The sequence below is a fragment of the Triticum aestivum genome, chromosome 3D (genome assembly GCF_018294505.1).
Source record: "Triticum aestivum cultivar Chinese Spring chromosome 3D, IWGSC CS RefSeq v2.1, whole genome shotgun sequence".
In the NCBI taxonomy this organism is placed as follows: Eukaryota; Viridiplantae; Streptophyta; class Magnoliopsida; order Poales; family Poaceae; genus Triticum; species Triticum aestivum.
Genome location: NC_057802.1, coordinates 607575710 through 607601574, shown reverse-complemented (window position 1 = coordinate 607601574; position 25865 = coordinate 607575710). Strand labels below are relative to the sequence as shown.

Genomic DNA, 25865 nt, shown 5'->3' with positions numbered 1-25865 from the left:
TGAAACTCATTCAGTCCTTCAAGGGTGCTCATATTTGTACTACGTTTCCATATATCTGAAAGTAGATGAACATACGGCTGTGTTTCATTTATATACTCATAAATATTTAGAAATGTAATCCAGAGATTTGATTAATACCTGACAACCAGTGAATAATACTGAAGCACACAATAGCTAAATATTGAAGGCGACAGTGATATAGAAATATTTCACTTATATTAACAAAAAATAAAATAGGAGATGTAAGACGCATTGAACACTCATTCCAATCTGAAACCAGTCTGATAAATGCATTGATTTCCAGAAAGTACACTGATTCAGGCTGCATATGTCGACACATGCGGAAGGTACAGTTACATGCCTTTGATTCACATGTTCATTCTTCTTCATACAAGATGATGGTGTATTATATATTTCATTACTTCTTATATTTTCTTGAATCAGGAATTTAAGTTACGCAGAACAACGGGACGGGCTGAGCTGACACGGTTGAGCACGGGCAACAGTTCTAGTTGGCTGCAAATTAAACCGGCAAGTGATGGGGGATGCTCTGTAGACTGTAGGGATGCATGCTTATCAAAATGTAACAATGACCTTGGCCTTGGGAGACACCCTAGGCAGAGCTAATAGCTTGGCAAGAACCATGCTGCACTCTGTTTTGCACTGCCATTCTATCTTCACTTCTTCCAGAGCCGGTGCCCAGTTCAGTAGCTTTTCCACAAAACCAACTTCGCAGTCCACACCCCTGAAACCCTTCACACTGGCTGTTACGAGATGATCCAATTGCACTTGCATGGTAAGCTCTGGAATGCTCGCCTGATCCTGATCCTGATCCTGATCCCATGTGCTCAAAGATTGACTCTGCATATTTTTTTCACAACTCATTAATTAGATGCCATAAAATATAAGAATGAGCATGGATTGAATGACTGAGGAAGGGAGAGGATTTACTGGAGGCATACGTACCCAAAAGTCAAGCTTCTTTAAGTTAGGGGCATTCTGAAACAATGAACAAGCGGCCAAGAATTGCCGCTGGTCCCCAAAGCATATCGCAAGATAAATATTCTCCAGGCGAGCAAACACGGCAGGGAGCTTTGTGAGTATGCAACCTTTTGATAGATACTACAACATGAACAGAAAAAGAAAAAGGAAGTATCAATACAGATGAGTCAGGAGCCAAAAGAAGGCCATAGTAATGCTAGAGCTAATAATAGCTCACCCTCAGTAAAAAGCCGGTAATTGCAAGGGTTTTGATGTCACTTAGGCTTCCCACTAACTGCTTGGCATAGCTTTCCTTGTGAAGCGCAGTTGGATCAGAATGATGTGCTATAGCTTTCTGATCAAGAAAGAGAGCGGCCACCTCCAAATTAGGGGCATCGAAATTAATGTCTTCAACGTCCCCAACAACATAAAGAAGTTTCAGTTTAGGAGCTTGAACGGTTAGATGGTTGATGCCCTCAAAAGAAGCTAGTTCCAAATAACTCAGTACGGGGCAGAACGAGATCAAATTTTGGATGTCCATGTCTGTAGACGAGAAACTTTTCAGGCTGAGGCGAGTTAATCTCTTGAAACCTTGGAATACCAGGGGCAAGCTGATGATGCAGTTTTGCAGGTGCAGAAACTCTAAATCGCCCATAGAAAATAGACATGAGGGAATCCTATAACCTGGCTCTGATTTCAACTCCATTATAATTGATCTTGGTGATCTCCTAGAAAGCATGAGCATCCACCTGCCGAACTCGTCATGGTAAGTTTTGCTACCTGAAATATCAAACTTCTCTACAGTTCCCTTGTGGAGTGATAGCACCATATCGACTAATGTGACGAACTTGGTTCTTGCAAAATTTCCATCGCGCAGAAATATTTTTGGCATATTAGTCCATGCATCCCTCCAAGTACTTGATAAGGTGCTAGTCCTAACCGCTTCTTCGACATTCAGACGGGAGAGGATGTCGCCCTTTATCTCTGGAGGTAGACTGCTCAGTCTGTCTGAACTTACAACAGATGTAGATTTCGCCCTGGCTTTTTTACAGGTACTCATTGCTTCAGAATCCGGATTAAACTGTCCTAACATTTCCAGAATACAGGGAGCCTATATTAGCGTGCAATCTACCACATATCACTAAAAATACAACACATGCTGAAATTAAATGGCGCACTAAGTAAGTTGCTTGTTCGTAGAAAAAAAAAACCCGAGAGATGGCAGTTTAGGGAAGCAAGTCCGGTATGTTTCTATGAACGGAACTGAACTTGACTACTGCGTTGGTAAGCAGAAAAGCTTGATTATCATATGACATGTGTTAGAAGACCCTAATTTGTGATCTTGAAGAGCAAACATGTGCCATGCTGCAAGTTGGAAAGGGGTTTCTTTTGTTGAATACGTGCGCGATCATGCTGCAAGCTGAAAGGGCGGATTTAGCAGTTTTGTCATTTTAGCTACAAAGCATGGACGCGGCAGAAGTTGTCGAATCCCCGTGCTGATACGGCCGGACAAGGGGACACGCTCGGTATCCCGCCGTATTTCCCGATTTACGAATTAAAAAAAAAAAGGGAGGACATGGCAGGGACACGCAGGGGTCACGTGGGGGACTCGGTCGGCCAAACTACGCTTCGGCCCGATAGGAAAGCCCTTTTCTTTGCAGGTCGCATTCACGGCCGCAACAAAGCTGGGAAACCTCCTGGACTGGTCGACGCCACAAAATATAGGGTTTCCCAGATGCTGGACTCGCCGCCGCCACCGCCGGATGGATTTGCCGCCGTCTCCCAAGTGCAGCAGCCTCTCCTCCCAACGGCAACCAAGCTGGAGCAGGTAACCTCGACCTCTTTCATCTATCTGAATCCATTTTTTGTTGAGTTGCTGCTGCTTGCTTCCCTGTTCCCAATGCCCTTGCTGCTGCTGCTTCCTTGTTGCTTCGCCATGCTGTTCCTGTGATGCTGCTTGTTTGTTGCTTCCTCATGTTGTTCTGAACTGTTGATTGGTGCTTCATGTTAGGAAACAACATCTGGGAGTGGCGCCACCGCAGGTAGCCAATCATCTGTGGGTGAGACCGTGAGAGTGAAGGAGGACAACCACCTGGTGATGTGTTTTGCAAGTTGCAATGACAATTGACCTGGATCTGGTCTGGATGATCAATCAAGCACTTGAAATAGGAGACAACAGATAACAAATGGGGCAGTATTCTTTATTCTGATCTCTTTCGTGTTATGTTTTGTCTTTAACTCTATATTACATGGCATATATTTATTTATTTTTATATATACTTGCCGTGTCCCCGATGGGCTGTTTTCGGAAAATGTCGTATCCCATGTCCCCGATGGGCTGTTTTTGGAAAATGTCATATCTCGTGTCCCCGTATCCGTGCTTTTTAGCAATTTAGTTCAAACATTAATAGCAGGGCAAAAGATTATGTGTGGCCATACCAAGTACTCCATCCCAAAATAAGTGTCGCAGACTTGGTACAACTTAGTCTGCGACACCTTTTTTGTTGGGACGGATGGAGTACAAGACTACCTGTGGAAAAGATTAATTCTACGAGATTAGTACTGTGGGAGCTAGAGAATAAGAATAGGAAATGTAAATAGCAAGGAACTAAACTGGATTCAGGCTGTTAAGCAACTGGATCTAAAAAAAGCATGTGACTAATTAGAACAAATTATAATCTGCTATTGTCACAAACAATCCGATTAATCCTCACGGGGATCTGAGATAGCCCAAAGAACTTAGCGCGATACAGGCCACATGAAATCCTTATTCTTCAATAATTCGTGAATTCACTGCGAACAAATCTCATGAAACAGGAAGCCGGAATAAATTACCGAGTATTCTTTCTTCAATAATCTTCAATAAACAGGCCACATGAAGCCACGCCGCTCGCCTGCTGCGGCCTGTGGCTATGATGTGGAAACGGAGGCACGACGCCGCGCCGCCGCCGGAGGGTTGCGCCAGATGTGGAGACGCCCAATTTTGGTCGGCGACTCGCTGAGCACTGGCATTGCCGAATTGGGCTTGGGGATAGACTGGGAGAGAAACCAGGCGGGATGGATGGGCTACTCCTTGTCTTGGGCCTTTCTTTTTCTTTGACGTTGGTCCTTACCTTGGGCTGAATGCTTGAATGGCCTGCTATTTTCGGGTACTTTTTTTTTCTCATAAAGGGTGGATATTTTTTTTTATGTAATGCCAGCATGGCGGATTATATTAATTATGGAAATAACGATACATCATCCGCCAGTACATGAACAAAAAAAATCCGGTGGATCCACATTCCAGACAATGTTTTGTGGATCTACCAATTGGCTAGCTAACAAATCAGCAGCCCTACTAGCCTCCCTAGGACAATGATTTATTATTACATAATCAAAATTGTGAACTTGAAAGGAGCAGTCCTCGTAGATCGCTGCTGCTGGTCCTATGGAGTTGCCGCCATACTGCATTACATCGACAACCTCCATGCGGTCTGATTCGGCCATGATCATGTTACATCCCATTTGTCCTGTAAGAATTAATCCGTTTAGAAGAGCTCGAGCTTCAGCTGTCGCAGCGTCGTCCACCAACGGTATACCACAACATCCCGCTGGTACGAACCGTCCATGATCGTCTCTGATTATGGCACCCGTCCCACCTGAACCAACTTCATCATTAAAAGATGCATCAATGTTTAGCTTGACATATTCTTCCTTCGGTTTGCGCCATCCATGTCTTACGATTCCTGTCTGAGTTTTCTTGTGAGCCCTCGGATAATTGGTCACTAAAGCAGATATGGCTTGAGCTGTGTTGTGTGGCTTTTGGATCTGCTCACCAAAGCACTTTATAAGTCGCATCAAGAAAATACAAGTACAAGTATTACGCACCAGGTCTCTGCAAGACTAAGATGCACATAGCCAACACCTCAGGGCGTGGCGCCAGTGTTTGTGGATGGGTTGTCGGGAGGGACCCCGGGGCAGGCGGCCTCGGGTCGCTCTTCTCCGGCTGAGGTAGGGGACTCGGGGCAAGTGGCTCCCGTGTCCTTCTCTGCGATGGGAGGGGGTCTGGGGCAGGTGGCCACGGATACCTCCTCTCCCGTCGCCTGTTCCTCTCTGCTGGTGGCGTCGGTGCCTTTGGGGGAGGGGGGGGGGGCTCGGGGCAGGTGGCCTCGGGGCCTCTTTCTCCTAAGGCGCCCATGTTGGTGGCCTCTGCGGTGCTGGGGGGGGGGGTTAGGGCAGGCGACCCTTGCACTCCCTTCCCCCCGTTCGCCACCGGTGCCGTCCTGTGGGGAGAGCCGGTCCGTGCAGACGGACCGGCCTGGCGGTTGGGGTGAGGCAGGAGGCCTTACCTCGACCAGGATCTCTCGGGAGGAGGTGATTGCGTTCGGTGGGATCCCGGATCCGATGTCTGAGGGGCGACGGGTGAGTGGCCGTCTCCAGACACAGCCGGATGTGGACGACATTAAGCAGCGGTGCGCCATGAGGGCGGCTAAGCTCCGTGACATTGAGGTCACTACCGGTATGTCGGTTAATACTTCTAATTCTATTCTGCATTTTTCTAATGATGAGATTATTGAAAATGCGAACCAATTAGGAGTTTCACTGGGTAGTAATGTTACTGAGATCTCTAATTCTGTTAATGATCTTCTCGATCTAGAGGCTGAGCGGGCCTTAGAGATGATTCGTAATTTAGCGGCCGTTAAACCCATGAGTGATTCTGAGGTTGATGCGTTGGGGGTCAGGGCTCTTGACAACTTTTGTGTGGATCTTATTCCCACCATTCCTGAGGCGGAAGAAGAGGATGATTCTTCTGAGCTGGTTATGGCTGGACCTTCTGAGACTGGTTGTGATGACCGGTTGCAGAGTCAAAATGTCTCTAAATGCAAGTGGAAACGGAAGGTGTACCCGGTGTCCGCAGTGCGTAGGAGTGCTAGGATGCGCACTGCTAAAAAATTCCATGATGATCTATGAAAGGCATCTTTTGGAATAGCAGAGGTCTAAAGGACTTGGCTAAAAGACGGTTTCTTGCTGAGGCGTCTGTCGAGCATCGATTAGACTTTATCGCTCTATCGGAGACAGGTAGAGATAATTTTGCGCCTCAATTTCTAAATACGTTGTCAGGAGGTATTGATTTTGACTGGCATTGCTTGCCTCCGAGAGGAAGATCGGGTGGGATCTTACTCGGCGTTCGATGCGATGCGCTTGAGGTTCGAAGTGTGGTTATGGGTGATTTTGCAGTCAAGTTTCGGGTGCGTTCGAAGGATGATGGGTTTAATTGGGCTTTGGTTGCGGTATATGGTGCTGCACAGCCCGAACTCAAGCCCGAGTTTTTGGCTGATCTTGTTAGGATCTGCGGGTCCGAGCAGCTCCCTATCCTGGTGGGGGTGATTTCAATATCATTAGGAGGCGTGAGGATAAGAATAATGATAATTTTGACGGCAGATGGTCGTTCATGCTTAATACCATCATTGAAAGTCTTGACCTGAGAGAAATTGAGCTCTCGGGTAGAAAATTCACATGGGCTAATGCGCTGCCAAATCCGACATATGAGAAGTTGGATCGAGTGTTGGCTTCTGTTGATTGGGAACAGAAGTTTCCGCTAGTCACAGTTCAGGCTTTGTCACGTGGAATTTCTGATCACACACCGTTACTCGTGGACTCTGGTGAGGCCACCCATCTGGGTAACAAAAACTCTTTCTCCTTTGAGTTGGCTTGGTTTGAGCGGGAAGGTTTCTTTGATCTCATAGCCAGAGAATGGGCTAAGGATGCAGGAGGGAAGACTGCGCTTCGGCACTGGCAGAATAAGATTAGACATTTGCGAAGTTTGCTGCGTGGGTGGGCTAAGCATCTTAGCGGGATTTATAAGGTCGAAAAGGAAAGGCCCATTTCCCTTATTCAGTCCCTAGATGTAAAAGCAGAAACCACGGTGCTGCCGGCCGCGGAGCTTCATGCCAAGCTTGACGCGGAGATGAGGCTGAAAGAACTTCTTCGAGAAGAGGAATTGAAGTGGGCGTCGCGGGCCAAGGTCCGGCGAGTAGTCCAGGGGGATGCGAACACCCAATTCTTTCATATGATTGCTAATGGTAAACATAGAAAGAAGAGGATCTTTCAGCTTGAGCAAGATGAAGGAGCAATCTTAGGTCGGGAAAACCTAAAGTTGTATATTACAGAGTATTACAAGCAGTTATTTGGTTCTCCAGAGGATAACTATGTGTCTCTGGATGAGTCCCGGGTTGAGGATGTTCCTCAACTCACTGAGGTGGAGAATGATATTCTTGCGGCTCCTTTTTCTGAGAAAGAGGTTTTTGAGGCCATTTCGCAAATGAAAAATAACAAGGCGCCGGGACCCGATGGTTTTCCTGCCGAGTTTTATAAGAAGTGTTGGCATATTATTAAAGGGGATCTGTTGCCTATGTTCAATGATCTCTTTTCTGGGCAGCTTCAGCTTTTTCAGCTGAATTTTGGAACGATAACCCTTCTTCCTAAGAAAACAGAGGCTGCGAGAATTGAGCAATTCAGGCCCATCTGTCTTCTTAATGTAAGTTTCAAAATCTTTACCAAGGTCGGGACTAATAGGCTCACACAGATTGCGCATGCTGTGGTGCAGCCTACCCAATCTGCTTTCATGCTGGACAGGAACATCCTTGAAGGGGTTGTGGTCCTTCATGAAACGCTCCATGAGATCCACACGAAAAAGTTGGATGGGGTTGTTTTCAAAGTGGATTTCGAGAAAGCGTACGACAAGGTCAAATGGCCCTTCCTGCAACAGGCTTTACGCATGAAGGGTTTTGATGAAGCTTGGCGGCGCCAGGTAGAATCCTTCACGCAAAAAGGGAGTGTTGGAATTAAAGTGAATGACGATATAGGTCATTATTTTCAGACACACAAAGGTCTGAGGCAAGGTGATCCAATGTCCCCTATTTTGTTCAATATTGTGGTTGGCATGTTGGCAATTCTCATAGGTAGGGCAAAGGAGACCGGCCAGGTGGGTGGCTTGGTGCCCCACCTAGTCGATGGGGGTATATCCATTTTACAGTACGCTGATGATACAATTATCTTCATGGAGCATGACTTGGCAAAGGCGAGAAATATGAAGCTGCTGCTATGCTTATTCGAACAATTGTCAGGATTAAAGATTAACTTTCATAAAAGCGAGCTGTTCTGCTTTGGTAGAGCCAAGGAGGAACAAGAGGCTTATAGGCAATTGTTTGGATGTGAATTAGGGGCCTTACCTTTTACTTACCTTGGTATACCCATTCACCATCGCAAGCTCTCAAACAAAGAGTGAAAATGCATCGAGTATCGGTTTGAGAAGAAACTTAGTTCCTGGAAGGGCAAACTTATGTCTTATGGAGGCCGATTGATCCTTATCAATTCGGTGCTCACGATTATGCCGATGTTCCTACTATCTTTCTTTGAAGTTCCAGTTGGGGTTAGGAAAAGGCTGGACTTCTACCGATCAAGATTTTTTTGGCAGAGTGATGAACTAAAGAGAAAGTACCGACTAGCCAAGTGGGATGTAATCTGTAGACCAAAGGACCAAGGGGGTCTGGGTATTGAGAATCTCGAGGTCAAGAACAGATGCCTTCTCAGTAAGTGGCTGTATAAGTTATCTGTTGAGACTGACGCAACTTGGGCGCAGATTCTCCGTAACAAGTATCTGCAGTCCAAAACTTTGTCTCAGGTGACAGTGAGGCCAACTGATTCGCCATTTTGGAAGGGTCTTATCAGAGTTAAGACAGCCTTCTTCAGAACAAAGTTTATTGTCGGTGATGGCAACAATACCCGTTTCTGGGAGGATACTTGGCTTGGTGATACGCCATTGGCCCTCCAGTACCCGTCCCTGTACCGTATTGTTCAACGACGTGAAGCGTTAGTTGCAACGATTATGCAGTCCATTCCCCTTAATATCCAGTTTCGGAAGGTGCTTGTTGGTGATCGATGGGAAGCTTGGCTCCATTTGGTGAGTAGACTGATGGAGGTTCAGTTAGCTCATCAGCCCGATCAGTTGTGTTGGAAAATTACTAGGTCTGGAGAATTTACGGTCAAGTCGATGTACATCGACGTCATTAACTCCAGTGTCATTCCTAGTTCCAAATATGTTTGGAAAGTAAAAGTTCCTTTGAAGATCAAAGTGTTTATGTGGTTTGTACATAAACAAGTCATTTTAACAAATGACAACTTGGTTAAGCGCAATTGGACAGGATCTACTAGGTATAGTTTCTGTGATCGGGACGAGACCATTAAGCACCTCTTCTTTGAGTGCCCGCTGGCAAGAGTTTTGTGGCGCACCGTGCAAATTGCCTTTAACATCACTCCTCCGAATTCGGTGGGTACGTTATTTGGAACGTGGCTTGACGGGATTGAGCCCGACACAGCTAGACATATTCGTGTAGGAGTATGTGCGTTGTTATGGGCAATTTGGAACTGCAGAAATGATTTGACTTTTAACAGAACAACAATTATTCATCTTTTGCAGGTTTTATTCCGAGCTACGGCGCTGCTCCGTATGTGGTCTTTACTCACTCCGATGGAGGCCAGGGAGCGTTTGGTTACTGGATCTGTCCGGTGGGAGATGGTAGCGCGGGATATCTTCAACCGGTTTGGATGGCGGCCATGTAATAGGATAGGCGATTAGTTTACCTATCTTTGTTTTGCCAGCCGGTTGTGGCTCTATGGCCTTTTTTTGCGGCGTTGAGCCTCTTTGTGAGTTCGCCTTTATTTTGTTTTGTTTCCAGACTTTAAGATCTTGTTGAACCTTTTTACTTATTTATTAATGTGGCCGTATGCATTGTTCTCATGCAGAGGCCGGGGAGTCCCCCCTTTTCGAAAAAAAGCCAACACCAAAGCACACAAACAAGTAAAGGGAAAAAAACATGATCACTGAAAGTCCTATTGAAGCAAACTCAAGCATGAAACTGCAAACATTAACATCAATCGCATTGACGACAACACCCCTTACTGTGAAAGAAGGGCTTCAATGACGAGGCATCCAAAAAGGGAACAACACATGAATACCGATATCACTAAATCCACAATGGCAAAGCCAGGGGGGGGGGGGGGGGGGTTGGGGGGGGGGGGGCTGGCCCCCCCTAAGGATCAAGTAAACATTAAACTTGTATCAGGTAATTGGCAATAATATATACAATTGCACGTAATCGACCCCTTATTCTTGAAATAGGCTTCCGCCCCCTTTTTAAATAAAGGTAAAAACGTCTAAAAAGATGGAAAGTGGTGAGAAATCCTCAAACAAACACGTGAAAATAAAAATAAAAGGACATTCAAGCGAGTGGCACAAGTGTAACGAACCCAACACCGAGCATGAAAACACTACTACAGAGCTGAACAACGCTGCCCCCTCATCACAGACAGTACACGCATCAGTGATGACCCTTAGCACTGACTGGACATGGTAGGCGTGTCAGTGATTAGATTATTTTGGCTTGGATGAATGGTTATCACAGATCGGTCTAAAAATGACCGGTCAATGTTGGTTTCCTTCGATGACTACAATGAAGGGAAACGTCCCTCTGACCTCAACCATTTAAATCCGCACTTCTCTCTGACCTCAACCATTAAAATGAAGGTGATTTGGGCTTGGATGAATGTTGTGTACGTGGTCTGTTTATTCTCAAAGTATACACTGGTTGTCTCCACTCCAAACACTCGTTGTCGCCGTCGAGCCCCTCTTCCTTTAGTTTTCACTTCCTTCGGTTGTGCACCGTTGCTCGCCTTCCTCATACCCTCCCTTCAATCCCGTTGTTGATCTGTGCAGATGGTCCCTCTGACGCCACCGCGACCACCCGCCGGCATATGCCCTGGCCGGTCACATCACGGACATCTCGGCGACCACCCGGCTCGGCCGCTCGCATGCCATGACAAGCTAAGATGAACGGTGAAGAGCACTCCACAGGGAGCCCCTAATGCATGTTCATCCTCCACGTCGTCTTCGCTTCTTGTGGCCGCCGTTTCCATGCCGACGCTGCCTACACGACGGCCCTATGTTTAATCATGGGTCGTGCCAGTGTGGGTGCTTCCATGATCTGGCCACTGTGTCCCTCACGCATGTTAGAATTAATGGGCTAGGCCCATAGCAATTTCTGAAATCTCAAAGCCCATGTGTAAAATGGCAAGTGGTGGTGCTAAGTTTAGTCCCACCTTGGAAGTTGAAGAAGAGTTGGACCTCTTTATATAGTGGGTTCTCTCCACCACTCTAAGTGGTGTGTGAGAAGAGAAAGGGAAAACCACACGCGCTCGCTCGCTCGCCGGGCCGGGCCGGGCATGCGACGACGCTGCGGCCAGTGACACACCGAAAAACACCTAGGGTTTTGCCTCATCTGTGCGCGACTGCTCAAATTCGTCATCACGGGTCGTCTTCCGTCCAAGTCGGGCGGTGCTACTCATCGTCGTATTCATCGTCGCCAACATCGTCATCAACACTGTCGCACCCATAATAGCTAACGATCAGTACGTCCAACATCCTCTGTTCATGTCTGTTTCTACAGCTATTGTTACGTGTTTGCTGCTATTATGCATGTCTTGCTGTTCTTCTAGTTTGCTACATTATTGCATGCTAGTATCTCTTCTAGTCATGAATTATTTACTGGAATTAATCATGAACTTGCCTAATATCCCAACAACGCATGTGCAATCGGCATCATGGTGGACCGTCGTAACATTGTGCCGAGAAGATATAGCACCGTGACCATTCTTGCATATAGAAGCAAATTCTGGTATCATAAGAAGCAAACGCTATTTCTGTTGGAAGCATTGTTTCGATGGAAAAAAAATCAACAATGTTTTCTTCGATGTCAAAATTTATTCTCTTTTTGGAGGTATAATGTAGATCTGAGCAAATATTTGTAACTTGGGAAACAAACCATATTTTCTTTGGAAGCAGATTATTTTCTCTCTTTGGAAGCATTGTTGGTGGAAGCAAATGTATTCTTTTCTACGTTATATAAACGTACTACTCAAATGTCTTGGAACCAATCTCGTTGGACAAGCGAAACAAGATGTTCTATAGATAGGAAGCAAATTGAAATTACAATGGGTTTAGCACAACTGGAAACAAATTTTCACATATGAAAGCATACTGCATGGCCCATAATTAGATGTAGTGCCAACAGAAGTAAGAATAGCCGAGATTATTGGAAGAAATTATCAGGGATTGTTTTCCTAAAAATAGTGCTTCCATCGGTAAACAAAAATGCTTCCGTCCATGCAAGAATATTTTTTCCTTTTTCGTGGAAGCAATATAGTGATGCTTTTGAAACAAAATATTATTAGACACAATCTTATTTCATAAAGCAAACCTCATTAACCATGGAAGCTAATTCCTCAATTGATGGAAACGTAAATTACTGTGGAAAAGCCCTATATCGAAGCAGTCCTTCGGAAGCAAAAGTGAATAACAATGGAAACAAAATTTTCAACAATGGAAACAAAATTTGCTTGTAAGGCCGCAAACCATATCTTGTAGAATGCCAATTCTCAACAGTAATTACTCTCCTTACTATCCGAAATTAGTTTGTTAAATATATGGAAAACGTTGAATTGGTTGCCTAAATAACGGGAGTAGTTATTAGCAAATCCGACGTAATTAGCTCCATCAGGTTTTAATTTTGGAAACTGCGTACTAAGTGTGGGCTGTGCACAGAGGTCACCCTGCTCATCCAACGGCTATACATGCTTCCATCCAACGGCTTAATACTCGTCTGATAGGAAGCTAGGATCAGTAGTCTGATCCCTAGCGGTTCCCTTTGTATAAATGCACGCACACCGTAAACCTATAAGCACCTTCGAGAGACCGAGCTAACGGATCTTAAGATTGAGAAAGTCATCACAGACACCACGCTATAGACAGGGAGGTCGCCTACCAGTGAAACAATATTCTTCATTATGCGACAAAGCATGTCTAAGAGCATCTCCACTCCCCCCCCCCCAACAGGCCCCAGGGCACCTTTTTAAGCACCGGCGGCGAAAAATCGGCCCAGTCGCGCCCCCAGGTCGTTGTTTATCGCCGGTTTGGGCCGAAATAACAACCGGCGAACCCAAGCCGAACCCAGCGCATCGGGGGCCGCCTGGGGGTGCCGGCAGAAGCGAAAAGGCACGTTGACCCGCGCTGTCGGCGACAAACGTGCCTATTCCCGTTGTTTTCCCCCTTTCTCTCCATTTCCCCATTGCTTCCCCCTTCTCCCCCCCCTCCCCCCCGCCGCTCCCGCCATTTCCTCGTCAGATCCGACCGCCATGCCGCTGAAGAAGTATGCGGCGCCTCGCTTAGTGGCCGATTCCACCTAGCCGAAGCAGAGGAAGGCGAGGGTGCCGACGGCAAGGCCGCCACCGGGCTTGTCGAACGCCGAGTGGAAGGCGGATGTTCAGCGCCGGGAGGCGGTCACCGCCGACCGGCGGAACAGGCTCATCGCCAGGAGGGCCAGGGACACGACGGCAGCGGAGCAGGGAGAGGTGTCTCGCGCGGGGATGATGAACCTTTCGCCCGGCCACTGCCTACAAGCCGCGTGTGGGGGGAGCCAGCAGAGCGTGGCGTCGCCGGCCAACTTCTTACCGCCGATATGGGGGTACGCACCCTCGCCTGGCTACTCCGACGGCGACGCGCATGGCGGCTTCAACCCCAACATCACCTTCCCGCATGGCACGCCGTTGCGTGCCTCCCCTCCGGCTTCAACCCCGACGCGTGCACTCCCATCCCCGCGTTTACCGCCGGCCTCAACGCCCAGTACAGCTACTCGTCGCCCGCATACTCATCAGCCTCTCCTGCACCGCCTCTGCGTCGGGGCACTCTGCCATTCGCACACGGTTCGGCGCCACCGACGCCGACATGGACGAGATCATCACGAGCGGCTCGGTCGCCGCCACTTCCAGCCCCGGGTTCCACGCACAAGACGAAACGATGGGCGACGAGCTCGACGACGCCGAGGAGGAGGTGGAGGAGGAAGAACATGCGGAGGCGGAGGCGGAGCCGACGTCAGCGTCGAAAGGGAGAAAGAAGAAGCGTGCGGCCACCGCCAGGCCGGGCGAGCCTCGCGTCAAGTGGACGTCCAAGGAAGACGAGTGCCTCGCCGAAGCATGGAAGACCATCGGCATCGACCCGATCACCGGCTCGAACGAGAACGCCGACAGGTACTAGAGAAGGATCAACACGGCGTTCGACGAGCGCAAGTTGGTCGACCCCGACTTCGCCCACATCCGCATGGATCGCGACGGCAAGGCCATGGCAAACCATTGAGCGGCCATCCAGACGGCCTGCAACAAGTGGCATGGGATTGTCGAGGAGGTCGCGGCTCGCCTGGAAAGCGGCGCCAACATCGAGGGTTAGGTATGGCCTATCGCCGGCTCAGTTCTTTCGCCATGTATTTCGCCAAAACTTGTTCTTCGGTTGTGCAGATGATTCGGATGTTCAACATGTATCGCCAGGACAACAGCGACCAAGAGTTCAAGTTTCTTCAGGTGTTCTCCAGGATCGAGTCGTGCGAGAAGTGGAGGGAGGTCCGGCTCACTCTCGCCAAGGCCAAGGAGACCTACAAGCCGGACACGCCTGCCCCGGCGGTGGCAGAAGGGCGCCCTGATGGCAACAAAAGAGCCAAGGTGGCGAGGGACGTAGCACCCGCTGCCGAATGACTGCAATCATCGATCAAGCAGTGCATCGCCGACGCCAAGAACAGCGCCGCCAAGAGGAAGGAGAAATCCGACGCGAGGTGGTCGGCGCTGATGATGAAGCAGGACGTCAAGCTCGACCTTCTGAGGACCAACATCGTCGCGAAGAAGAGGAACACCGACCTGGCGTTCTTGATGGCGGCAGACATGTTGACGATGGACAAGCAGGTCAAGGCATGGAACCTAGCGGAGCGCGGCCTCGTCTTGAACCAGATGCCCAGGCCGGTGGCGACCACCGCCCCTACGCCCACGACGACACCAACACCGACGCCCAGCCCGAGCGATGAAGCCATGCCGACGCCGACGATGAGCCCGAGCACAGAAGCCACGCCGACGTCGAGCCCGACTGCGCCCACGCCGACCCAGGCCAGTCCCACAGCAGAGGAGCCTGCCGTTTGATGTGTCCCATAGCTATCATTCCTTCCTTTTGATCGCCGAACTTTTGGGTGTGTTTGATCGCCGAACTATGGCATGCTGATCGCCGACTTGTGGCATGATGATCGCCCAACTTGCAGCGTTTCTTTGGCAGCGGGAAAGACAAGTTCGAAATTTTGGGCGTCAGGGGGCCCAAACCTGGGGACGCGGCTGGAGATTCGATCGTCCCCAGGGCGAAAAAACCGCCGACGCAATCGCCAAAAGGCATTTGCCGGTGCGCTGAGGGGCCAAACGGCTGAAGATGCTCTAAGTTTTGATCGCTGGTGGGCTGGGATACAACCATACGGCAACCAAACCGAAGAGATTGATCATGCATGCAATGCATGAGGGAGCTTCAGCTGTACGTTGAGCTGGATCTGGGTACTGCAGAGCTGGTTCAGCCTTCTAATGGTGCCATGCCAAGGCATGAAGGCAGCAGCGAATTAACATGTCATGGCCATGCATGTGTTGGTAGCTTGTCGGTAAGTTTCTAACAAGGGGGCAAAGAAGAATATCAAGTACTATACGAGATGCTTAGCAATGCAAAGCAGACATATTAACATAAATTTATGTATTTTCAAAGAAATTATTTTTTACTACACTAGATACATGATATGTGTAACTTTCAGGGTGGTCCATGGATCACCCTGTGCACCCCCTAGCTACGCACCGCAAACTCTTGCCTATGACCATTCATGGTGTGTTAAGTGTACGTATGTGCTATTACTGGACCACCACAATAGCGAAAAACCACCACATTACAATTTGTTGTAGAAATTATCGCTCTGAAAAATTGATAATGGCAAGAAACACTAATGATAAATTGTAATTACTTTGATGATGTCATTAATTGATTGAACCCGTCTGTCGGGCCAGGTTGGCAAAAACAAAACTGCCATGTGGACACTTGGACTTGGTCTCCTTGGTGCGAGAACACCTTGAGCTCCAGGAGTCGCGCCTCCACGGCGGCGAGGCCGGCGCGGTTCTCGAGCTCTTTCACGGTGGCCTATTGCTCTCTAAGGTCGTCGATGTCCATCAGCCGAAGCTCCAGCCTCTGCTCCCGCTCCATGAGGGACATCCACGGCTCCTTAAATGGCTTTCTCTGATGTACATGAGATATTTGATGAAATGCCTAGGAGAGAGAGGAGGAACAAGACATGTCAGTTTTTTTTTTTGCCAACTCACCCTGAAGGGTTGGCCCGACCAATTAGTGAGGTCAGCAAAACGCTTACCATTTATGTGGTTCATGTGCATTGATATGTATCTCTATACCAATGTATAATTACATAACAGAAAATGGTATATATTCTGTAATGACTTATCCTAGGGTGGGTTTGTTTGGATGTGGTGGTTTTTTTTTTTTTCATACCACAAAGACAACATCTTACAAATTTTCCCTCTGGAGCCTCGTTCATTCCTTCACGAGTGCTCCTATTTGTATTATGTTTCTATATATCTAAACGTAAATGGACAAACCTTTGTTTCATTTATATACTCGTACATATATAGAAATGTAATCCAGGCATTCCAAGAGTGAGACTATACTGAAGCAAATAATAGATGAATATTAAAGGCGACAGTGATATATATAGAAATATTTCATTTATCACCGAAAAACAAAATTCCTTCCATCAGATCTGGGTGCTGGAGCCTCAGAATATCAGTGTAGATGTTGCCTCGTGAGCATGTTAAGATCACTGGAGCCAAGTACAAGCTGCTGCAACCAAGAGCAGAGTATGTTCAGATATCTGATTTATGACTGTATAAATAGAACAACCAGATGTACCCAATCTAACTACTCCCATGGGGAATCAAGAGCAAAATTCATGGTATAGTCACAGCGTACCTCAACTGATGTTCGGTGGCTGGCTGTAGATAGAATCCGCTGCTCCTTTGATCTGGGTGCTTTGTTTGGCAAGCAGGCAGAGATGTTTTTTCACCTGATCACATGATTTGTTTCGCTATAACCACATATTTGTACCACGGGGATTGCATTGGTAAACATGGAAATACTGCTTGTAACCACAAGCCGACAGCGTTTTATATGGAAAACTTACTCGCAAAAAAGAATTGTTTCATTATTCATATGGAAAAGACGTGCTGGTGGCACATTAAATACTCCCACACAATGTCCTCGAACACACACACGCTACCTCTACCTGATGATTTGCATTAGATGCACACATATAACCACCAGCTAGTCGTAGCTGCTACATTCGCATGAACTCAGCAGCAAATTACATCGGCAAAGCGATGGGGGAGCATTCTTATCAAAATGTAACAATGACCTTGGCCCTGGGAGACACCCTCGGCAGAGCTAATAGCTTGGCAAGAACAATGCTGCAATCTGTTTCACCCTTCCATTCTATCTTCACTTCTTCCAGAGCAGGTGCCCAACTCAGTAACTTTGCCACGAAATCGACTTCGTTGTCAAGACCCCGGAAACATTCAACACAGGCCATTACGAGATGGTCCATTTTCATTTGCAGGGTATGCTCTAGAATCCTCGCCTGATCCTGATCGCATGTGCTCGAAGCGTAACTCTGCAAAAAAAAAAAAATCACGACTCGTTGGGCGCCGCAAACACAGCAAACATGGATTGGGTGAGTGAGTGAGGGAGAGGATTTGCTGGCATACGTACCCACACTGCAAGCTTCTTCAAGTTAGGGGCATTCTGAAATAATGAATAAGCGGTCAAGACTTGCCTCTGGTCCCAAAAGCATATCGTAAGATAAATATTCTCAAGGCGAGTAAACACAACTGGGAGCTTCGTGAGTATGCACCCTTTTGATAGATACTGGAACAAGAAAACAATGTCAACACAGATTAGTCAGAAGGCAGAAGAATACTATAGCAATGCTGGAGCTAATAATAGCTCACCTTCATGAAACTGCCAGTAATTCCAAGTGTCTTGATCTCACTTAGGCTTCCCAGTGACTTCTTGACATGGTTTTCCTTGTCATACCCAATTGGAACAGACTGATATAGTTTAGCTTGGTGACCTAGATAGAGAATGGCCACCTTCAGATTAGGGGCCTCCAAATTAATGTCTTCAAAGTCCCCATATACATTAAGATATTCTAGCTTAGGAGCTTGAATGTTTAGTCGGTTGATGCCCTCAAAAGAAGTTAATATCAAATCAGTCAAGACGGGGCAGAACGAGATCAGATTTTGGATATCCCTGTCTGTGGATGAGAAAATGTTTAGGCTCAGGTAAGTTAGGCTCTTGAAACCTTGGAATGCCCGGGGCAAGCTGATGATGCAGTTTTCCAGTTGCAGAAACTTCAAATCACCGATAGAAAAGAGGCATGAGGAAATCTTATACCTTGGTCCTGAGTTCAACTTGATTGTAACTGACCTTGGTGATCTCCTTGACAGCACGAGCATCCACCTAGCGAGCTCATCATGGTAACTTTTTTTACCTGATATATCAAACTCTTCTATGGTTCCCTTGTGGAGTGCTAGCACCATATCGACCAACGTAACGAACCTGGTTCGCGTAAAATTTCTATCGCGCAAAGATATTTTTGGCATATCTGTCCATGCATCCCTCCAAGTACTTGATAAGGTGCTAGTCCTAACCGCTTCTCTGACATCCAAACGGGAGAGGACGTTGCCCTTTATCTTTGGAAGTAGACTGCTCAGTCTGTCTGAACTCACAACAGATGTAGCTTCTGCCCTGGTCTTTTTGCAGGTACTCATTGCTTCAGAATCCAGATTAAACTGTTGTAGCATTTCCAAACGACAGGGAGCCTAAATTAGCGAGGATTCTACCACATATCACTACATACAAATATTAAATGGTGCACTGCGTAAGTTGCTTATTCAAGGCAAAACAAAAAATAAGCAACAGTCAAAAGATGGGAGTTTCTTGAAACAAGTCAAGCCACCATGTTTCTATTAACAGAACTGAACTCGACTACTGGTGTAGGTAGGCTGAAAAGCTTGATTATTCCAACATTAAATATAAGTATGATCAGGATGCAATAGCTTATAGTCATTGTTACTCAGTCACGACTGTCCTAATTTGATCAACGATTATGTCTGGCATACTATGCACTATACTGAGGTCCAACCGACAATTAACTAATTTTCTTACCAAATCAACATGCTAGCTAGGAAAAGATTAATCCAACGAGATTGTCACTTTAGATATTAGAGATAGAAAAATACAATGTAAATAATATAGTAGTAATAAACTGGATTAAATTAAGCAACAAATCTAAACAAGCATCTGAACAACATTATAGCACCATATGCAGTACAACTAATTGTACAACAGATGTAGCACAGGTTTGGGCATAGATTCATACAACTGATAAAAAAACTTGAAATTGTTCGACTCATGAAATAGGAAGCCAAATCAACTTACTCCTATGTCTCTTGTTGGTGTTCGATGTGGCTCAACGACGCTCGCGCTCAGTTGCTGCAGGAGCGCTGAATAACGGGAGGAGATGACGCCGCTCGCCTGGTGGGGCCTTGGACACCGCCAAGCACGGCCTGCCGCCAATATGGAGCGCTGAGGACAGAAGGGCGAGGACGTCGCCGCGACGGCAGGCCAAATGCGTACGCAGGAGCGCCGCCGGCCGGGCGCTGGTGCCGTGCCGTGGTTAGGGTTCCAATTTCCTCTCTTTTTTCCTTTTAAAGGATAGGGTTCCAATTTCGTAGTGGCTTCAAAATTGGGCTTGAGGAGAGACTGGGCCACTGGGCCATGTATGAGTAGGGAGGCGTGGTAGGCTAGTCCGACTGAATGCTTGAATAGCCAGCCTTCTTTTGATTTTCATTGTAGTTTTGCAGTTAGTAGCTCTGGTAGGAGTGGTGGACTTGGTCTCTTTTGGAACAATCTGATAAAGCTCGAAGTTTTAAGTTATTCCCAGTATCACATAGATGCTAAGATAGATGGTGTTGGTCCTGAACTGTGGTGTGTAACTCTTGTTTATGGTGAGGAACAAATTCCAGAAAGGTACAAAACATGGGATACTATCAAGGGTCTTGCTGCTACAAGCAACCTGCCCTGGATTGCACGCGGTGATGTAATGAAGTACTTAACCTGAGCGAGCATAATGGTATTGGCAATCGTAGCATGACGGTACTGAACCGCCTACGTGGCATGCCAAATCAGCACCAAATTGGGGGTGAATTCTGTCACAGGGGGGTAAAATGTGCCACAAAGGTGATAAATGGGGGTATAAATTGAGGATTTTCTCAAAAATGGGTAAAATCTGTCAAAAGGGTGAATCATGGGGGTAAAAATGGAATTAATTCATTTCCAAAACATGGGAGCCTATGTAGCATGGATTCTACCACATATTACTAAAAATACAATACATGCAAAAAGTAAATGGTTTGCTAAGTTGCTTGTTCATAGAAAAACAAAAAATAAACTACAACTGAGAGACGGGAGTTTAGGGAGACAAGTCTAGTGTGTTTCCATTCACAGAACTGAACTCAACTACTGGAGTTGGTGAACTGAAAAGCTTGATTATTCCAACATTAACTATAAGCATGATTGACATGTACTAGCTTAAAATCATGCCACGACAATACTAGTTGAATCAACGATTATGTGTGGCAATAATAATTACAAGATTAGGTTTCAACCGACAGTTAACTACCTTTATGTGTGCCAAATCAATGTGCTAGTTAGGAAAATGTTAATTCTGAGAAATTAGCACTGCAGATGCTACTTACTTACGAAGCCTTTTATCCCAAACAAGTTGGGGTAGGCTAGATATGAAACCCTTTCACAAGGACTTCCCAGGAGGTCACCCATCCTAGTACTACTCTCGCCCAAATGGGTTTCATACCCAAAAGACTGGCTAGTTTTTACGTTGGCTCGCCAAGCCTATCACAACCCTCCTCCTTTACCCGGGCTTGGACCGGCTATGCCTAGAAGACATAGGCGGAGTTTAGATACGGCATCCGTATCTAGACAAATATAAAACAAGTAATTCAGGACTGAGAGAGTAGGTAACAGAGTAGTACTAAACTGGATTCAGTTAAGCAACTGAATCTAAACAAGTATGTGAGCAGCAGTAAGATCAACTAGAATCGAAACAAGCCTCGGTTGCTAGTCATTAATTAATCCTCACCGGGCTCATGAACTTAACCATATCAGGTTATGCAGTTACAGTAATACTATAAACTGGCAGCAAACCGAGCATACGGAGTTGCTGCAGGAGCGACGAAGAACGGGAAGGCGACGCTATGGAGTTGCGGGCGGGCGCTGCCCAACACGGCCTGCAGACCGAGCCGGAGCGCAGACGCCGCCGCGACGCCACGCCGGATGCTTGAGCCGCCACGCTTGGAAACCCTGGGGACACATTGGGCCACTCGGCCATGTGGTGTGAGGGTGGGTGGGTTATATTGGGCTGAATGCTGAATAAATAGCAGCCGTTTTTCCTTTTTCTCATGTTATATACCATATATCGCACATAATCCCCTAAAAGATATACGCACATAAACTCCTCAAGAAAAATAAACCCCTCAAAAAAATACACACATAATCTTTTGGCAAAATACTGAATACTCATGAATTGGACTAACAATGGACATTCAATTTTCAGGGGCTGGGGGCTTTCATGAATTGGTACACGCAATGCGGAGCACCCCGGAATTGGAAAGATATATTTGCTATAAGCAGGAATTTACGATACGCAGAACAAAGGGACAAAAAAGGACTAGCTGAACTGGCGCAGTTGAGGAAAGGCAACAGCGGCTTGTGTGTCCCCGGCTCAAGAAAGGAAAACATTTGCTAATAGTAGCACGTTAAGTACTCCCTCTGCCCGATGAATTGCGTCAAATGCACACATATATAACCGCCATCTAGTCTTGGCATAAAAAAAGCTGAAATAGTTCTACTTGGCTGCAAATTAAACCGGCAAAGCGATGGGGGATGCTCTGTAGACTGCAGGGATGCATGCTTATAAAAATGTAACAATGACCTTGGCCCTGGGAGACACCCTTGGCAGAGCTAATAGCTTGGCAAGAACCATGCTGCACTCTGTTTTGCCCGTCCATTCTATCTTCACTTCTTCCAGAGCCGGCGCCCAACTCAGTAGCTTTGCCAGGAAATTGACTTCGCAGTCCACACCCCTGAAACCCTTCACACTGGCTGTTACGAGATGATCCAATTGCACTTGCATGGTAAGCTCTGGAATGCTCGCCTGATCCTGATCCCATGTGCTCAAAGATTGACTCTGCATATTTTTTTCACAACTCATTAATTAGATGCCATAAAATATAAGAATGAGCATGGATTGAATGACTGAGGAAGGGAGAGGATTTACTGGAGGCAGACTTACCCACATGTCAAGCTTCTTTAAGTTGGGGGCATTCTGAAACAGCGAACAAGTGGCCAAGACTTGCCTCTGGTCCCAAAAGCATATCACAAGATAAATATGCTCGAGGCGATGAAATACGGCAGGGAACTTTGTAAGTATGCACCATTTTGATAGATACTGCAACAATAAATTAAAGAAGTGGCAACAGAGATTAGTCAGGAACTCAGGATGCAGAAGAAGGCCATAGCAATGCTGGAGCTAATAATAGCTCACCTTCATGAAAATGCCACTAATTCCAAGTGTTTTGATGCCACTTAGGTCTCCCAATGACTTCTTGACATGGCTTTCCTTGTCATGCGCAATTGGAACAGATTGTTGTGCTTTAGCTTCATGTGCAAGAGAGAGAACGGCAGCCTCCAAATTAGGGGCATCCAAATTGATGTCTTCAAAGTCCCCAAAAACATGAAGAAGTTTCAGTTTAGGAGCTTGAACGTTTAGATAGTTGATGCCCTCAAAAGAAGCTAGTTTCAAATAACTCAGTACGGGACAGAACGAGACCAGATTTTGGATGTCTATGTCTGTGGAGGAGAAATTTTTCATGTCCAGGTGAGTTAATCTCTTGAAACCTTGGAATACCCGGGGCAAGCTGATGACGCAGTTTTGCAGGTGCAGAACCCTCAAATCGCCGATAGAAAATAGACATGAAGGAATCCTATACCCTGGCCCTGAGTTCAACCTGATTGTAACTGATCTTGGTCATCTCCTAGAAAGCATGCGCATCCACCTACCGAACTCATCATGGTAAGTTTTGCTACCTGAAATGTCAAACATATCTACAGTTCCGTTGTGGAGTGATAGCACCATATCAACTAATGTGACGAACTTGGTTCTTGCAAAATTTCCATCGCGCAGAAATATTTTTGGCATATTAGTCCATGCATCCCTCCAAGTACTTGATAAGGTGCTAGTCTTAACCGCTTCTTCGACATTCAGACGGGAAAGGATGTCGCCCTTTAACTCTGGAGGTAGACTGCTAAGTCTGTCTGAACTCACAACATATGTAGCTTCCGCCCTGGCCTTCTTACACGCACTCATTTCTTCAGAACGGCCTAGCAATTCCAGAAGACAGGGAGCCTAAATTAGCGTGTAGTCTACCACATATCACTGAAACTACAATACATGCAAAAATTAAACAGCGCCCTAAGTTGCTTCTTCATAACAAAAAATAAATAAGAAATCAGCAAGAGATATCAGTTTAGCGAAGCAAGTCCGGTATGTTTGTATGAACAGAAAGAACTGAACTTGACTACTGAGTTGGTAAGCTGAAAGGCTTGATTATCATTTGACATGTGTTACAATACCCTAATTTGTGATCTCGAAGAGCAACCATGTCCCGTACTGCAAGCACAAAATGCAGATTTAGCAGTTATGTCATTCTAGTTCCAAAATTAACTACAATGCTAACCTTAACCGCTACCAATGAACTTGCTTCCTTGAGATCTTTGTTGCAGGGAGTGTGCGTTACAGGAGTACCCGATGACAGGTCCTTGCTTAACGGCGCCGCTTTTTCCACTAAGGGCGCTTACGCTGCTCTTGCGTCCTAGCTATCGGATCCATCTCTTACCCACATCTGGGACTCTTGTGTTCCTAATAGGGTTCGGGTGTTTGGCTGGCTATTCTATCTGGACAGGTTAAACACGCGGGCAAATCTACATCACAAGACCATCATCGACTCTCCGTCGTGCCCGTGTTGTAACGCCGCGCCAGAAGACTGTGCTCACCACTTCTTCACGTGTCCGACGGCTGCCTCCATTTGGGGTGCCATTGGGCTGCTGCCCCGTCACTCTCCCCTGTCTGACTTGTGGAATGCGCCGGTTCAGCACGGCCTACCTCAGTCAGTCTGGTCTTTTATACTGCTACTCATATTATGGAAAATTTGGGACGCTCGCAACGCCAAAACCTTTAGGGACTTGTCCCCTTCTCCGTATGATGTAATTAGGGCTATTATCTCTGACCACACTCTATGGTCTCACCGCCTTAAAAAGGCGGATCAAAAAATCCACGCCGGATTGTGGCAGGATTTTTTCACCTCTCGTCTTGTCTGAACTATTACTTTTCGAAATATATTCAGGTGGGGAGTCTCCCCACCCCCACCCCACGGTGACAGTTTCAAAAAAAAAAAGTACAAGACTTTGATCAACATGCTAGCTAGGAAAAGATTAATTCTGCGAAATTAGCGCTGCAGAGGCTAGAGAATAACAGAGTAGTACTACTAAACTGGATTCAGTTAAGCAACTGGATGTAAAAAGCATGCGAACAGCATTGAGATTAACTACGACTACAGAGTACCCCGTAGAACATACAGTATTATAACCTCCTATTGTCACAAAAGAATCTCATTAGTCCTCATGGGGCAATCTGATAGCCGACAGAATTGAACGATACAAATCACGATACTGGTTCTTCAGTAACTTGCAGAATTGAACGGTACACATCAGGATACATGGGGCAATCTGATAGCCGACGGAATTGAACAATCTGTGCGAAAAAATCTCATGAAACGGGAAGCCAAAATAACTTACGGAGTGTTGTTTCTTCAATAACCAACGAAGGCCGCGCCGCTCGCGTGCTGCGGCCTTGGGGAGCGACGAGGGGCGAGGAACGGGGGCGCAACGCCACGGCCACGCCGGATCTACGCCGCCGCCGCCGGAGGGTTCCAAGTTCCTAGATGCGCCAATGGGACGGACAACCACCAGGAGGTGGGTGGATGGGCTACTCCTTATCTTGGGCCTTTCTTTTACTCTTTTTAGATGATGGGCCTTTCTTTTTCTTTGACGTTGGTCCTTACTTTTGGGCTAATAAATGAATGGCCCGACATTTTGTTTTTTTTTTCCCCATAAAAGGTGGATTATATTAAATCGTAACGTCGCATCAAGAAAATACGAGTATTATGAGCATGAACCCGTTCTTTGCATGATTAAGATGCACATGAACAACACCAACGCGCAGAAAGAAAGAAAGAAAGAAAGAAAGAAAGAAAGGTGAGCGCTAAAAGTCTTGTTGAAGCAAACTCAAGCATGCAGTTGCAACCATTAACATCAATCTTCACCGATGACAGCACCCCGAGCGTGAAAATGTTACAATGACGAGGCCTCCAAGAAGGGAACAACATGTGAGTGGCGAAGCCAAGAGGAGGCGAGCAGGGGCTGGCCCTCTAACGATCAAGGAAGCATTAAGCCGGGACCAGGTAATTAGCGATAATATATGCAAACACACGTGCATGGCCCCTCTTCTTGAAATAGGTTTCCCCTAAGCCTCCGAACTGATATAAAGCGGTGAGAAAATCCTCAGACAAGCGGGTAAAAAAAAAGGCATTCGAGCGAGTGTCATAGATGCCACTAGCCCAACGCCATGCATGAAAATAGGAGACACTGCACTTAAAAAGAGATGACTTAAACTACTCAACAAGGCTGAAACCACGCCTCCTCGAGAAACCATCGGGCCTCGTAGCATCAAAGACACTGAACCATCTCC

General features: G+C 46.6%; 2 protein-coding genes and 1 pseudogene across 3 annotated transcripts; 1 reads left to right on the top strand and 2 right to left on the bottom strand.

Moving 5' to 3' along the window:
* Nucleotides 1-271: 271 nt before the first annotated feature.
* On the bottom strand, nt 272-4001 carry LOC123080919 (F-box/FBD/LRR-repeat protein At1g13570). The gene is made up of 4 exons (XM_044503865.1): nt 3817-4001; nt 1220-2067; nt 967-1122; nt 272-861 (listed from the first exon to the last, which is right to left on the bottom strand). The coding sequence occupies exons 2-4, from the start codon at nt 2039-2041 to the stop codon at nt 577-579; spliced, it is 1263 nt and encodes a 420-aa protein (XP_044359800.1). The 5' UTR covers nt 2042-2067; nt 3817-4001; the 3' UTR covers nt 272-576.
* A 1363-nt stretch (nt 4002-5364) lies between these two features.
* On the top strand, nt 5365-15308 carry LOC123076669 (uncharacterized; annotated as a pseudogene).
* A 1750-nt stretch (nt 15309-17058) lies between these two features.
* LOC123080918 (F-box/FBD/LRR-repeat protein At1g13570) lies at nt 17059-25088 on the bottom strand. 2 transcript variants are annotated; one of them, XM_044503863.1, is made up of 7 exons: nt 24914-25088; nt 22605-23440; nt 22353-22508; nt 21993-22247; nt 17929-18771; nt 17690-17845; nt 17059-17591 (listed from the first exon to the last, which is right to left on the bottom strand). In XM_044503863.1, the coding sequence occupies exons 2-7, from the start codon at nt 22929-22931 to the stop codon at nt 17319-17321; spliced, it is 2010 nt and encodes a 669-aa protein (XP_044359798.1). In that variant the 5' UTR covers nt 22932-23440; nt 24914-25088; the 3' UTR covers nt 17059-17318. The 2 variants fall into 2 exon arrangements, with proteins under 2 accessions (XP_044359798.1, XP_044359799.1); XM_044503864.1 differs by having other exon boundaries at nt 22605-22774.
* Between the last annotated feature and the right edge of the window lie 777 nt (nt 25089-25865).

What these genes read in the sequence shown, in the direction of transcription:
- LOC123080919 (XM_044503865.1), bottom strand. Translation starts at nt 2,041, where the DNA reads ATGAGTACCTGTAAAAAAGCCAGGGCGAAATCTACATCTGTTGTAAGT. An exon ending in TTACCGGCTTTTTACTGAGG is followed by an intron (nt 1,123 to 1,219) that starts GTGAGCTATTAT and finishes TTCATGTTGTAG; the next exon opens with TATCTATCAAAAGGTTGCAT. An exon ending in TAAAGAAGCTTGACTTTTGG is followed by an intron (nt 862 to 966) that starts GTACGTATGCCT and finishes AAAAATATGCAG; the next exon opens with AGTCAATCTTTGAGCACATG.
- LOC123080918 (XM_044503863.1), bottom strand. Translation starts at nt 22,931, where the DNA reads ATGAAAAATTTCTCCTCCACAGACATAGACATCCAAAATCTGGTCTCG. An exon ending in TTACTGGCAGTTTCATGAAG is followed by an intron (nt 17,846 to 17,928) that starts GTGAGCTATTAT and finishes TTCTTGTTCCAG; the next exon opens with TATCTATCAAAAGGGTGCAT. An exon ending in TGAAGAAGCTTGCAGTGTGG is followed by an intron (nt 17,592 to 17,689) that starts GTACGTATGCCA and finishes TTTTTTTTGCAG; the next exon opens with AGTTACGCTTCGAGCACATG.